The sequence below is a fragment of the Chroicocephalus ridibundus genome, chromosome 3, assembly GCF_963924245.1.
Source record: "Chroicocephalus ridibundus chromosome 3, bChrRid1.1, whole genome shotgun sequence".
NCBI lineage: Eukaryota > Metazoa > Chordata > Aves > Charadriiformes > Laridae > Chroicocephalus > Chroicocephalus ridibundus.
Genome location: NC_086286.1, coordinates 34,724,113 through 34,739,129, shown reverse-complemented (window position 1 = coordinate 34,739,129; position 15,017 = coordinate 34,724,113). Strand labels below are relative to the sequence as shown.

The 15,017-nt window shown below is 38.2% G+C and overlaps 1 protein-coding gene across 1 annotated transcript in view; it reads right to left on the bottom strand.

Annotated features, from left to right (window-relative positions):
- The window catches only part of KIF6 (kinesin family member 6), a 172,156-nt gene extending 159,622 nt beyond the window's left edge, over window positions 1-12,534 (bottom strand). The window contains exons 1-3 of the mRNA XM_063330983.1: window positions 12,462-12,534; window positions 11,380-11,489; window positions 8,021-8,095 (exon numbers count right to left, since the gene is read on the bottom strand). Of these exons, the coding sequence (XP_063187053.1) occupies window positions 8,021-8,095; window positions 11,380-11,489; window positions 12,462-12,527 (251 nt within the window). The 5' untranslated portion in view covers window positions 12,528-12,534. The remainder of the gene's footprint in view (window positions 1-8,020; window positions 8,096-11,379; window positions 11,490-12,461) is intronic.
- Window positions 12,535-15,017: the final 2,483 nt, after the last annotated feature.

Below are 15,017 nucleotides of genomic sequence, written 5' to 3'. Positions count from 1 at the left end.
AGTATAAAGCTCAGTGACAGTAGACAGAGGTTGAAAGCGGACTGAGGTTGTTTTATTGTGGTTGGTTTTTCTGACTACATTTTGTTTTAATTTCCAGTGAAGATCATTTGTTCTATTTAAAGTTTATGGACACAGAACTTTTCATTTGTTTCTGTCTCATTGTTAACGAGATTCAGGCAGGCTTGTGCCTAAGTATAACAAAAAACTCCGCTTCCTCTGCTGCTACACAGGTTTTGCTGAATCAAGCAGAACAGTTAGCATAAAAATTTATAAAAAATAAAACAAATTCTGCCCCTCGGGTTCTGTGTTCAGTTTTGGACCCCCTAGTAGAAGGGCCATAAAGAAACTGAAGTGAGCCTGACAGTACCAAGTTCATTTGGGCCGGAGCACATCACATACAAGGGGAAGCCAAGGGAGCTTTTTTCTGTCAACCTGGAGAAGGCTATACATAAACCTAATTACCATCTTCCATTATAAAATGTATCGTTATAGAAATAGACTCACTCTTCTCAGAGGCTTATAGCAGTAGCACAAGAGGCAGTGGTCACAAGTTCCAAGATGGGAAATTCCAAGCGAGTATAAGGAAAATGTCCTTCACAGTGACAGTAGTTAAGGCCTGGAACAGGTGCCCAGATGGGTTGTGGGGTCCGCATCTTTGGACATTTTCAAAGCTCTACTGGACAAGGGCCTGAGCAACCTCATCTAACCTTGAAGCTAGACCTGCTTTCCTCAGGAGGTTGGATCAGATGATCTATAGAGATCCCTTCTGACTTAATTACGCTCATTCGTTAGCAGTGGACATGGTTTATATAGAATCATCAGCAGAAGAAGGAAAAAGTAAGCAGTCCTTATCGGTCCCTGAAAACATGCTACAAATTCTGCTCTATTTCAGACTAGTCTCAATGCATCAGTTTTATGACGACCAATATGACAGTCTTCTTCAGGGAAGTCAGAATGTTCTGATTCCTTTTGTGTTACTCCAAACTTCATTATGAAAAAGATGAAGAAACAGTAACAACCTTATTCTCAAGCTTTTGACACCAGCAGGTATGACAGACAAATTAAGAAATCTCGTTTCAGCAATTGGTAAATGAAGCCTATCCGAACACCAAGAGCCATCACAGCAATGATGAATGTGACATCTAAGCAAAAAGATTTGCTTGCTCTGAAACTTAAATCCTATATCAAGACATACTTCTCAGTCTTCAAAAGGATTAAAAAGATCATTTAAGTAGATACATTTAAGCCATCTGTAATCTTTATTGTCTTGTTTTAAAATGAAAGTGTTCAAAGTAAAGGTTTTTACTAAGTTTATAATATGAATAAAATTAACATGTCCAAATGCTTAAATGAAAAAAAAAAGGAGCCTCTTAAGTAAGGACTAAATTCTGTGAGTGTTTATATGTAGATAACAGAAAATCCTGGGAACGAGAAACAAATTTAGACTTTAAAAATTAATTACTTTGATTTTCTTAGTTTATTTCAGCTTATTATTTTAACGAGTTCTGACATCTTCATTTTAAATGACTGGTAACATAAAGGCATGTGGTTGGAACAAATATTCAATAATTATTAAAATACTAGGCTAATGAAAAAAGCAGAAAACACCAATCTCTTTGATCATGGGATAAAGTCATCCTTCTCATCTCAGTTCTTGCTGACCTGAAATATTTTACCAATGTCTCTCTCTTTCTTTCTTTCTGTCTCAGAAAACCTCAATTCAGTTATGTTATTTAAAAAAAAAAAATAAAAAAAAAATCAACACTGTCCTGGCAAAACCAGCCCCCAGACGTGAAATTCAAGATAAAAAGAAGGAAGAACTTCACTTGCAGGATCTGGGAAACAAGTTTTCAGGGAGGATTCATCTTTACAGAGACTCAGTATTTGGGTATCTTCTATCACTTGGAGCTCAGATTAAAGTTTCTTTTAACTAAAATAAACAAAGTATCTCAGTATGACATTTTTTTCTTTATGCCTTTGCCAGATTTATGGAAGAAGTCTAATTTGGTAATGCCTCATCTTTCAAAAACAACACCAATTTCCAAATGTACACATAACTGTTTTTGCGAGCTTAGTGCAAGCAAGTTTCCTTAGAAATTTCAAAACGGCTTTCCTAAAAAAAAAAAAAAAAAAAGTGTAATACAATTTATTTCTTAATTTAACTAAAACGCCTAAATATAATGCACAAGATAATTGACAAAGATATTCTGAATCAAAGCTATCAAACCGTAACCTAGAATAAGCAGGCTTCTTGAACAATTCTAAACTGTGCAATTTACGTCAAAATAAACATGAGCAACTAAGTCATTTGAGATGAAACGTTAATGAAGTTTTTCACTTTTTATTGCCTCATAAGTGTACACACTTTCAGGGAGAACTGCTAGCATTACTGCTCCAACTTCTCAATTTAGGGGAAATTTTAAGCTATATTTGTTTCAAGCTGACATCCAAAAAAATAGGTGTCCTTTTCTATATATAGATTCTACAGGTCTTTTGTCCTTAAATCACCCACATTAGCAGTAATACATCTGTGATGCAAGGTTACCTGCAGGTGAGCCAAGCCACTACTTCCCACACTGTCACAAATACATCCAGGTCAGAATGAAAAATTGTTCATACAAGACTATCATTTATTTAGGAAACAAGGACTATCTTCTAGAAAATCCACGTGCTTACAGGCCTGATGCTTACACCTTAACAAAATTCCAGGAAGAAAACCTTCCACTATTAAAACACAGTTGTTTTACTAGGCAGTCTTCATTTTAATCATATTAGCATGAAGATTTAACAAGTCTTTATGGAAAGGCCAGTTTTGATCATGGTAGCAAATATTCTATCATGCTGATGATACCATGAGATTTTAACCTCGCTAGGGAGTCACTGTGTTAGGACTATAAAAAGCAAGTAATTTACTTGTATTACAAGGGTCTTATAACATTTTAATCATTCAATCCTTTTGTATTACAACATGAGTGAGTTGACATTTATTTTAATTTTGCAGTACCAAAACTGTACAAGTCTTCGTTGAGCTCACTGTGTTGGAAATAATCTGTCCTATCAGGGCACGCAGCAACCTATTGTACCAGCCAACAACGTCTACAAATACAGAAGTGACATGCTGCAGTTGCACTAAACAAGCCTAAACAGAAAGGAGGGTCAGAGGAGAAGGGAATGTGGCGGAAAAGGGTGGAGAAACAGCTTCCTATACATGACACATGTATAGGAAGGTACATAGATATAAGCAAGATTTTTGCCCAGGTATGATGAGTCTAAATAAGAGATGTAATTTCTTCAGAGTGGAAAATAGCTCTTAATAAGTTTTTTTTGAGATGCAAAACAACAAATAACAAATTCAATGGGGTGTTCTGGCTATTATCTAATGAATAAATAATGATGACTGACTTTTACTTTTCTGTTCTCCTGTCCCATATACTTCCTGCTGTTGTATTTTGAAATTTTCCTGAAGACAGTTTGTACTCTTACAACTAGTGTTATTAAAAGTATTTTAAACATCCAACACGTTTCATATGTATAATTATACTGTTAAATATTAAAAAAAAAGACTTTGTATTTCAAATTATACACAAGTAAAAATAAAGTGCATTGAAAAATAATCTGGAATTCTAGTTGCACAATAATGATCTTTTCCCCAAAAGCCAAACATTTGCATGAAGCCAAAGTTTGCGTAATAATTTCATACAAGAATTCAAATTAAGGAGCTTCTGAAAGACCCATGACAGAGCAAAAAGAGCCGTATATTTCCCTATGTAAAAACAAATCATTATAGCATTTCAAATATGTGGATTTTATTTTTCTTTTTACACAATTTAAGGTCTACATCACAAAGAAAATACAGATTGCATGACATTTTGAAACATGACAAACTCTGCAGATTAAGTACTACCAAAGGAATATCACCACTAATTCCACATTCTTCTCGTTAGGAAAAATTTATACTAAAGTATTGTATATGAAAAGGGCTTTTAACAAAATAAAAATGTTCCTTTTGCTGTAAAAAGACGTAATGGTGTGACTTCTATCTGGCCCTAATAATTTGCTTTAAAAGTAATGAAGATGCATAAAAAATTCAGAAGTAAGAACTCACAGTTATTAAGTATCTCTCGATTTCTTTTACTCTATGATGTTCAAAAACAAAGGTCATAATTTATTTGGAACCTTTTATTTGTAATAAATAAAATAGTTTATTTTCTACGAAACCTTGAAAACTAAGTCAGATTTCATGTTTCAAGCAATTTCTTATCTAATGGTTCAACTTTCAAAGCAATTATCAATCCACAATCCTATCTAAGTCAGTGACAGCAAAGCACATTCAGCATTACTGTAGCTTAAATGGTCAAAAGGTGCACACAATTTGAGAGGAAATTGGGATCCCTTTACAAACTACTGAAATTTCATTGGTTTGAAGAAACTTGTAGATATTTTATTTTCCTTGAATGCATAGTAAAACACAAATTCCCGAGTAGTTAGTGAGAGAGAAAAAAAAAACAAAACAAAAAACCAAACCCAAAACCCAAACAAACCACAAAACAGCAAATACTTTTATTACATCATCTTATCCACAGACTTAAACAGGAAGAAAAAAAAATAGCAGAAAAGCCAAGGATGGTCACTGGATTTATATGAGCATATTTAGTAAAGCTAGAAATGTCCTATTAGGATGTTTAGTCTACATGCTGTGGCTTCGTATCACAAGGCAATCTAATAATGTAAATATGTTTTCCAAACATTTTCAATTACTGGTGAAATGTTTTCTAAAATTGGAAAGAGGGACATTACAAAATATAGTCAACATTACAAAGATGCTGTTCTGCAAAATATTTTGATCACATTTTCTGTAAGAATAAGCAGCAGGAAAAAAAAAGAAAAGAGTAAAGGGAAGTAGTTTGTATATTACAGATGCTAATTCTTAGGATAAACACAGCATACAAGAAGAAACTAAAATCTGCAGGAAAGGGAGTATTATTCTGGAAACTATCAGATCTTTCAAAAAAACATAGGTGATTGCCATCACATCACAGCTGAACTGTTTCTTATTTGCATGATACATCTGAAGAGAAAATATTTTCAATGTTAATCTTTAATAAATCAAGACAAAACATTGGCCATATTAGAACTGGAAACAAAACTAATTCCAATGCAGGAAGATTTTTCAATTTAATTTCTGATTGCGTTAATCATCATAACACTAATATTTGAAGCATTATAAGAGTAACCTTGTTCTGTTATTAAGACTAAAGTAATGCTTAATTGTTGGAAACTGTAAAAGAAGAACGTTATTTATTTTGTCTATTTTTTGATAGAGTAATAGAGTTGGTGCTGCTTCTTAAAGATCAAGTTGGCTCTGCACAAAAAAAATATCAAGAATTTATATTTAAAATGAAAAGGAAAAGAGCAAAGTACAAAGAAATAATAAAAAGAAACCAAGTAAAAGATGACTCAAGCACTAATAAAATTTTAAAAAAAATCAAGCAAATCACATGCTTATAATGGTTTACAGAGGATGGCACTTCTGACTGAAGAAGCAAATTAAATGAACTAATGTCTGGTGCCTTTGAAACCACAGGCAAGATGACAATGTAACTGGACTTAAAGACAGAAAATTAGTGGCCCAACATCAAAGAAAGCACACTTAAAAAGGAAAAAGAAAGTTGCATCCAATTTCCATCTATCCAAGAACAAACTAGGAAGATTTTAGAATCTTGAACACTGTATTGCTGTTTCTAGTTTAAACAATGCCCAAGATTTTCTTCTCTGAGCATTCAAGTCTAACTGAATTTTCTTGTGACAGTACGTGTGCATGACAAAGAGCCTCAAAATGTTACTGAACTATTTCAGTGATACTTTCCTGCTAATTTCTTTTCCCTGTCAATACATAGACAAAAACCTGTTCCCTTAGTAAAGTGGCTTGAACAACAGAAATTAGTGCATTTTCAACAGTTTTTTCCTTGCAAGAGAACATTGACTTAGAAAGAAACAAATAGTGAAGAACACTTTGCTAGGAAACACTGTAATCTTTCAGAGTAACAGTTCTTATTGTCCCACAATGGAAGGGAAAACTGAGTCATGAACTACAGGATGAAATAAATTTCAGGCACAGTTAAGGACTCCATTAGCCAAGGAACCTCATGACTATGAAGACATTTTGAAATACATATTTTTGCCTAAGGAAAGGTAAAAATGAAGGAAGAGGATGAGAAAAAAGGAACATACTTCAGGTATTGCTACTATACTATAAAAACACAACCATGATTATCCTTCAATATTATAAGTAACAACAAAAACATCAGTTAGAATACAATACTAAAGACGCTATAACACTCAAAGTGAAAGTAGTCTTGATTCAGTTAACGCTAAAATTGATTTAGAAATTCATTATTAAAGACTCAGCTATTTGAAGAGAATTGTATGCATAAACACCACTGATTTTAATAGTATTTCAGTACTTAAAAGTATCTAAAAATCAAAACTAAACTCTACATAATGGAACAAATCAATCTATAAAAATGTTGTCTAAGACAACACTGAAAGAAAAGAAAACAATACCACTTCCTGTTTATTAAAGCACTGCATAGGTGAATTATCCAACTGGAAAATCTTTCCATATTCTAGCAAAACACTCCAAAGGAAAAAAAAAAATAAAAAACAGTCAGTCTGTTACTAGTTAGCTTTGATACTCTGAGTTTTTGTTGAGGATAATTCAATCCATAGCATGTAACAACAAGAGTTTTAACTCTTTATTTTTCCAAGCACAGGCAAAGAAGATAGAGAAGTTTTTGTCTGCAGTCAACATTAAACTGAGAAATATTTCAAGTTAAGTAAAGTAGTTAACCTGAAGCTACGTATTATACAGTCAAATAAGTAAGGAAATCCCTTTGGGGTGAAAGAAGAATATAACTTAGTTTTCAAAAAGCATATTTAACTTATTCTAGGGAAGTTTCAAATTCACTGGCTCTTCATTGTCACTGCTTTCCGTGGGACTTTGAAGAAGTAAATAGAGGGGAAAAACCAAGAAAATGAAATTTTCTTGAGCTAGGTAAATGTTTAATTCTGAATAACAATTTCAGAAAGATTAAGTGTCCAACTGAGGATGTCCATTTTCCTACAGTGCAAAACATGTGTCAGTGCAATAGGCTGAAGAATAACTTGCAGAATCATAGCTTAAACCAATGGATAGGTCAGAAAATGAATGAGAAAAATAGGTACCTAAAGTAATACTTCCAAACTCACTACAAGTTTTGATCCTGAGCAGGAAGTCTGATAAACAAACAAACATTATGCAGAAAATCGGCTTCATCCATTGTGGGATTTTCTTCCCCACCAAAACCAGTACTAACTTCAGCAATGTGTGTATAAATGGTGCAAAGCAAACAGCATACTGGAAAATCTGCGTGGTTCAGAGTGGCATTTAATCCACGCAATGAATGAAGAGAGCTTCTACATCACTCTTAAATGCTTGTCTTTGCAAACTCTAAAATATGAGCATTGTTTGATTATTATATGGAGGAGAAAAACAAAACCAGTGCCAAAATCACTGCCCTGGCCATTAAGACAAAAATAACGAGGGCAAAATTTGAGAATATCTCCACAGGTATTAATTCATGAGTGTCCCTAACTTAATGAAAACTAAACAGGGGTATAAGATTTTCATTAGGTTTACTCCTTCATGGAACTATATAGGGAATATTTTTCTAATGCATGGAAGTGAGCTTATATTACAGACAAAATACTAATTAGACATGGATTTCTATGCCTATGCAACAAAAGGGGCAAAGTAGCAGTGCTGTTTTAGGAGTTAATAATGGAACTTTACCATACATAAAATTCTCGGGGGATTGTTGCATATTGCATAAATTCAGACATGTCAGTACTTAGAAAATTAAAACATCAATCCACTTTTACAACATTGAGACAAACACTTGCCAGCTCTCCTTCAAGTAATACAATGAAAGCTATTTTTGACCCTGTGTTACCCCGATTACTCACAAGATCAACAACGTACCATTCTGCTACTGGTTTGGCAATGCTGTCAAAAACCACATCTTGTTTTGCCTCTTGATCAAAAATTTTCTGAAATCTGAAAATATTAAGCAAATAATAATTGCTCAGACTCTCAAAACACTACTTGATTCATATATTTTTGTTTGTGTTTGTAATAGTCAATGTTTACATCATTAGGCTTACATAACTTAGCACAATGTTTTCCCTGTAGTCTTAACCACAGCGTGCTGTTGTGCTATTGTACATAAATAGGCTGTACACAGGGCTGCTTTGACAAGATCTGTACAATAAGATCCTCTGATAAAATGATGTGGCTTAGAAAAAAATAAACCGTATTCTAAATCTGTCAAGAGAATCAGTGTTTGTAACTGGCATCACACTGAAACCTGGATAAATAGATTACACTATAACCAAATACAGCAGCCCACCAGTATAGCCAGGCTCACATTTTTTCTTAAGTGCTTCCTTCATTCTGCTGCACAGTTACTGTAAGTCACAAGGAGATATTTAATTCAATCCCAGTCTTGTCACCTCCTATATAAAATATCTGCAGTTGACTTACAGAATCAAAGAACACTTCAGGTTGGAAGGGACCATCTGTTCCAATCCCCCTGCTCAAAGGATAGTCAGCTAGAGCAGGGGTCTGTAGGGTCAGGTTTTGAGTATCTCTACGCATGGGGGCTCCACAACCTCTCTGGGCAACCTGTTACAGTATTTGATCACACCCCAGTAGAAGTTTTTTTGATAGTTTCTGTATTTCGATTTGTGCCCCATAACTCTTGTCCTGTCACTGGGCACTACTAATAAGCATCTGGCTCCATCTTCTTTCATTCCCCACTCTCCATCAATTGTTTACACACATTGATAAGATCCCCTTGAGCCTTCTCTTCTCCAGGAAAAACAGTCCCAGGTCACTCAGCTTCTCCTCATGTGTCAGATGCTCCAGTCCCTTAATCATCCTTGTGTCCCTTTACTGGACCCCAGAACCGGACACAGAACTCCAGATGTGATCTCACTGGTGGAGACTAGAAGGGAAGGACCAACTCCCTTGACCTGCTGGCAACACTCTGCCTAATGCAGCCCAGAGGCTGTTGGCCACCTTTGCTGCAAATAGTGTACAGCTGACTCAAGTTCAACTTTCTGTCTACCAGGACTCCGGGTTCTTTTCTGCAAACCGGCTTTCACTCAATCCTGAGCCTGTCCCCGTTATTCCTCACCAGGAGTAGGACTTGGCATTTCACTTTGTTGAACTTCATAAGATTCCTATTGGCCTATTTCTCCAGCATCTTGAGGTCCCTCTGAACAGCACCACAACTATCTGGTGCATCTGCCATCCCTCCCAGTTTCATATTGTCTGTGAACTCGCTGAAGCTTCACTACATCCCATCACACAGGTCATTAATGCTAAACAGCACTGGATCGCCGTATTGATTGCACCAGTAGTGACTGTTCTCCAGCTGGACTTTGTACCCCTGACGACAACCCTCTGAGCCCAGCAGCTCAGCTCATTTTCAACTCCCCTCACTGTGCATTTACCTAGGTCTTCCTGATACCATTTCTCAGACAGCCTTCCTGGGTCACCCAACCCTGCTCCCACCTCTTGTACACTTCCTTTTCATGTTTGTATTTAGTCTGGAACTGCTTGCTCATCCACGCAGGCCTCCTGCTGTCTTTTTGTCCTTTTGTGCTCATCAGGATGGACTGTTCTTGAGCTTGGAGGAGGTGATCCTTGAAAATCAATTGGCTCTCCTGGACTTCTCTCCAGGGCTGTGACTCATGGGATTCTTTCAAACAGGTCCCTGAACAGGCCAAAGTCTGCTCTCCTAAATCCAGGGTTGTGATCCTGCTTTTTGCCTTGCTCCTTTCCCTCAAGATCCTGAATTTCACTATCTCATGGCCAATGCAGTTCAGACTGCCCCCAGGTTTCACATCCCTGATCGGTTCTTCCATGTTTGCAATTATGAGGTGCAGCAGACTTCTCTCAATGGCTCTTTAACCATATATTAGGAAGTTGTCATTAATACAGTCCAGAAACCTTCTGGACTGCTTGTGCCCTGCTGTGTTATCCCTCCTATCTGGAACTGTATACTTACACAGAACTTCACAAGGTATATCGAAAGGCACTATGGATACCAGGTATATATGAAGGCACCATGGACTGCAAGGTATTACGCAGCGTGTACATCACAGACAAGCGCGATACACAGAGAGGCACATATTCTATCCTGCTAATCCTTAATCAGCAGAGTCATTCAAACAATTGTGTTTGAATTCCCATATAAGAAAGTAAGAACAAAGGAGAATAATGTCTGAGGAAAGGATGGGACAGAAAGACTGCATGAAAGTATGAGTTTTATGGAGGAAAAAGAAATGCTTGCTCCATAGCATTATTTTTGCATTGTCTGAAGGATAGTAAGGCATAGTGTTTCTCAGATTCCATCTCTACAGACTTTTTAACAAATGATAAAGTCAGGAAAAAAAAACACCCCAGCATTCATTACGGCTGGCTTGGGCATCTGCAACCTAAGCTAGTTTTGCATACTAATCTAGTTGGAGAGCGCAGCTCCTCTCTTCCCAAGCAGAACAGATTTCCTTAGCTCATGTAAAATGACATCAGACTGAGCTCCAGATGTTTATCTGGGGCTCTCTTTTTTTAATAGCATAGAACAACAAATGTATTTGATTTGGCATTATAAAAAATAAAGAATATTCATCTTGGAAAAAACCCAAAACCTTGTCAGGTGGCTACATCTAGCTTTCTTTGTCATCAAAATTTTAAAATGTTGCCTCCAAGTTCTCTGTTGAAAAGATAAAAATATTTGATTGACATTGCTTATTTTTAGTTTCTAAAAAATATTTACATTCTACACCTATGGTTTTGTTTCTTTCAACAATCTCTGGGTTTCTTTCTTTCTGGGTTTTGGTTATGTCTGAAACACAGTTTCTAAACAGACTGTTTTACATCAAGACATCTTTAGCCAGCCTATGTCAACTCATTAGATCACAACAGAGCACACAATCCTACATTCAATTTTCATACACAAATTCAAAACACGCTGTAAAAGAGGAAAAACTGATAAATGAAGATGCGATCTTTGAGATGAGGCTTAGAAATGTAGAATGACTTGCAATGGATAGACAAAACCCCCCACAACTATTTCAAATGCTTTTAAACTCATTGAGGTGCAGAACATAATATGCTGGAGTATTCCTCTTGTTAATGGAATTGTATAAAAATAAACCTATCTGTCACAAAGCTTGATTTAAGAACAGGGTTTTCCAGGTTCTATAGATCTGTATCACTACACAGTGATATCAAGCATAAAAGGCTGAAGACATAAAGATAAGGCTTTTACTTACTTGAACTTGTAGCTCTCTCGTTTATTATTGATGAACCCATCTGCTAAATCACGTGGCACAATAATCTCCAGACTGGAGAGAGGTTTCTCATCGTCATCAACTGAATAAATCTAAAAAGCACGGTTAAGAATTAACAAAATAATTGTGCCAATAGAACAGCATAGCCCTTAAGTATAACACTTATGTAAGCTTAACACCTGTAACTGCCTGAAGGAAAACTTCACACAAATTTCAAAATTGCATGGTGTACCATGGCTAATCAGTATGGAAAAACAACATAGCAAAGCAGAATAGTTCTGCCTGCTTCAAAAGCCCTTAATACATGAGCAGATCCTCCTTCAGCTATTATACAATAAAACAAGTGCATACTAACACTATTCTGTTACCACGTAAAAATTACAATAAGTTTTGAAACAGAAATGTAGCCTCTTTGACATAATTTGCTTACTAGACCACTTTAATATCCGAGCTGTTATAAAAAAAAAAACAAAGCACAGCTGCCATTGCAACCACCTCCAAAAAAACTGGAGAAATATATTAGGAAAGACTACGACAGAATGCGTAGAGATGGTTTAAAACAAGAAGACACTGAAGGAGACCTAAACGCACTATTTCTGAGGAATGTTAACATCCTTTGCAAGGACAGGTAAAGCCTAGGAGCTACATGTTCCCCTCCAATGTCCAGAACACCATGGAACTGCAGAAACCCAGTGACCCGCACCGAATGTTTTTTCCTGCAGAGCCTGTCTCTAACAACCAGGCAGGAATGAAGTTCCTCACTGCTTCCCCAATAATTACAGTCAAAGCTCCCGTACTTCGTAGTTTTATTAACTTCTTAAAGCTCCGGAGAACAGTACAGGGCTGCGGCTTTCCGCTCCGCACCCGACCACGTACAAACCCCTCAGCCCTCACACGGCGGCCGGGCCTCTTGCAGGGGGAGGCCGCGGCCGCTGCCCCTTCCCTGCCGCCTTCGGGCGGCCCCGCTGCACGCCGCCCGATGGGACGCCCTTTGGGACGCCCTTTGGCTCGCCCCAGCCGCCCCCCCCGCCCCCGGCAGCACAACAGCCGGCTGCCCGTCCTACCCCCGCCTGCTGCCGCCTGCCCAGCGGCTTCACCCGGGCGTACACCCGGATGGTTTCCTTCACCATCGCCGCCCGCCGCCGCCCGCCTAGCAACGGTAACGCTACCCAGCCTGCACCGCGGCGGGCGGGAAGCGGCGGCAGCCGCCGGCCCCTGTGAGGCGCGTCCGGCTCTTGCCCCGTCACCTCACGCCCTCGGAGCTTCCTCATGGCCCTCGGGTGGCTTTGGCGGGGCACCTGTTCGCTCCCTAGCGGGGCTTGGAGGAGATGGGAGCAACCGGGCTCCCTCTGCGAGGGATGGCTGCCTGCCCGCGTGGCCATTAATGGTAATTCCCCGCCAGCTGTTTGCCCCGAAGCTGAGGTGTCGTGGCTGCGAGAAAATGGAGCTTGGAAGCACTGTCCAAGCGGGAGGTGCGGTGTTTGTATTGCGTGTGGATGGCTCCACTGGCACACCAGGAATTCCCTGGCGGACCTGCGGGGCTGAGGGTTCCCTGTGTGCCCACGCAGCCTCCTCTGGCTGAAAGCACCCCTGTCAGGTCCCTCAGTTCAAGAGAAGAGTGTTGTTAACCAGTTAAAACGTCAGGATTTAAAAAAAAATCTAATATAAAAAAGGTCCTGAAAAAAACTGCTAGTGGGACATAGAGGGTGTTGTCTTGTTACCAGAGCTAAACTTATACAGAAGTAGTAGTAGAACCCTGTTATTCTGTGAAGCGGTTACCAAAGGGTCACACGATGGTATTTTGGCCTTAGTTTTGGTGAGACATAGTGGTAAAGATCAGATTACAGTGATTACAAGTCCACTAATTTAAATTAAGTGGAAAATCAGGGACTTGATTACAGAGGATAGAAATTTCTTTAAGTCAGATATGGTAAAAGTATGTTGGACTTGTATTCCAAATAAGAAAAACAGTAGGGGAAAGGTTTCCTGTCCCAACTGAACAAATGACTGCCTCAGAAAGCATGTGAGGCATAAGTAGTGAGCCTTCGGGGAATGAAATGGAAAAGGACTAATCACCACCAAAAATCGAGTGCAAAAGTCAAAAGGGTAGAAATGAAAACAAATGGAAAATATTACTTGATGATTAAATAGAGAGTGAAGGAAAAACAGGACACTGGAATGGGATAATGGAATAGATACTGAGTATCTTCTCAGCGTTGCTCCAAAACTGCCAAAAAAAATTGTCCCTTGTCAGTAGGGATGGGGATGCTGAAGGTGATATTAGAGGTAGAAGTGAGGAAGGACGTGTGAGAATGAAATCATTGCAGCCAAGAGGGAAACAGAACCCACAGGATTCAATGAATTTAGAATGGGAGAAGGTAATTTGGGAGGGGAGAGTTGATAATTTCATGCCCAGAATTCTGAAATAATTGGGAAGATTCAGGAACTGTGGTTTTTTGTTGTTTTGTTTGTTTTTGTATTGAAGCAGATGCAGGAGAGTACAGTATGCTTGCAAACCAGCAAATGTAACAGTGAACTGTGTTATTTAGCAGCAGTTATTTAGCTGAATTGTGAATTAACTGGGTAGCGGACACTGAAAGACTGCAGTTAGCTGTGTGGAGAGCCATGTCGTGTCTGGTGGTGTTCAGTAGTTGAAATATAGAATTGAGTGAATGAGACTATATTGCTTTTGGGACACAGTCTGATCTGCAGATGGTTCAGGTGCCCTTCTTTAACACTAAGTCAGAGCTGTAAATTCTGAACCAGTGGCACAGTGGAGAGACGCCCAGCTGGGGTTTGCATAGGACTAGTCTGAATATGATATGGCCTGCACAGAGAAGCCAATGAGCCATCTCAGACTCAAGCTGGTTCCAGTTTGAATTTCTGTCTGGGGAGAAGGAATCCTGGGCCACATGTAGAATGGTCACTTGTGCAGCAAAAGAGGAACAAAGATAACACAAAGGACTCCCAATTATATTCTAAAAAAACCCTTTTATTACACAGCTGTCCTTGCAGAAATGCTAGAGTTCTTCTGTGTTGTGCTCCACAATATATATTGCCTTCAAGAACAGCTTGTTAGCCCAGTGGCACCCAGCTCAGAATTAGTACTCCCTAGGCTTATTGGTCCTTCTGCACAACAAGAGCTGCATCATTAATTTGAGCATCAAAATTATCCAGTAAAAAATGGATAAAAATAATAAACATTCCTGAGAGGAGTATGTGGTGTGTTGACTGCAGAAGTTTGGAGATCAGTGGAAGCATGGGTGAGAACCTAGTTAAAGGTGATCTATTATAGTTTGTTAAGGAGAAGGGATTCTTGGGCTATAAGGAAATGATTAGACTTTTGTGAGGAGACCGATCTTATGTAATATTTAAATTAATAACTTTGTGCCAAAAATGGGAGTGTATATTAATTAAACTCTGATGACATGGCTGAGAGTCATATGTCCTGAAGAGGATCGAGATATCTAGGAGAAGATGAATGACCATGAGGATTAGTTAGGAATAGGTATAGATAACCATTAAATGTAGTGCAAGTTGCAAAATCAGGCAGGCATGCAGGATTGTGGACTAGTGACAACGCATTCTGCTACCATTTGGAATCCATTCAGCTAGAAGTG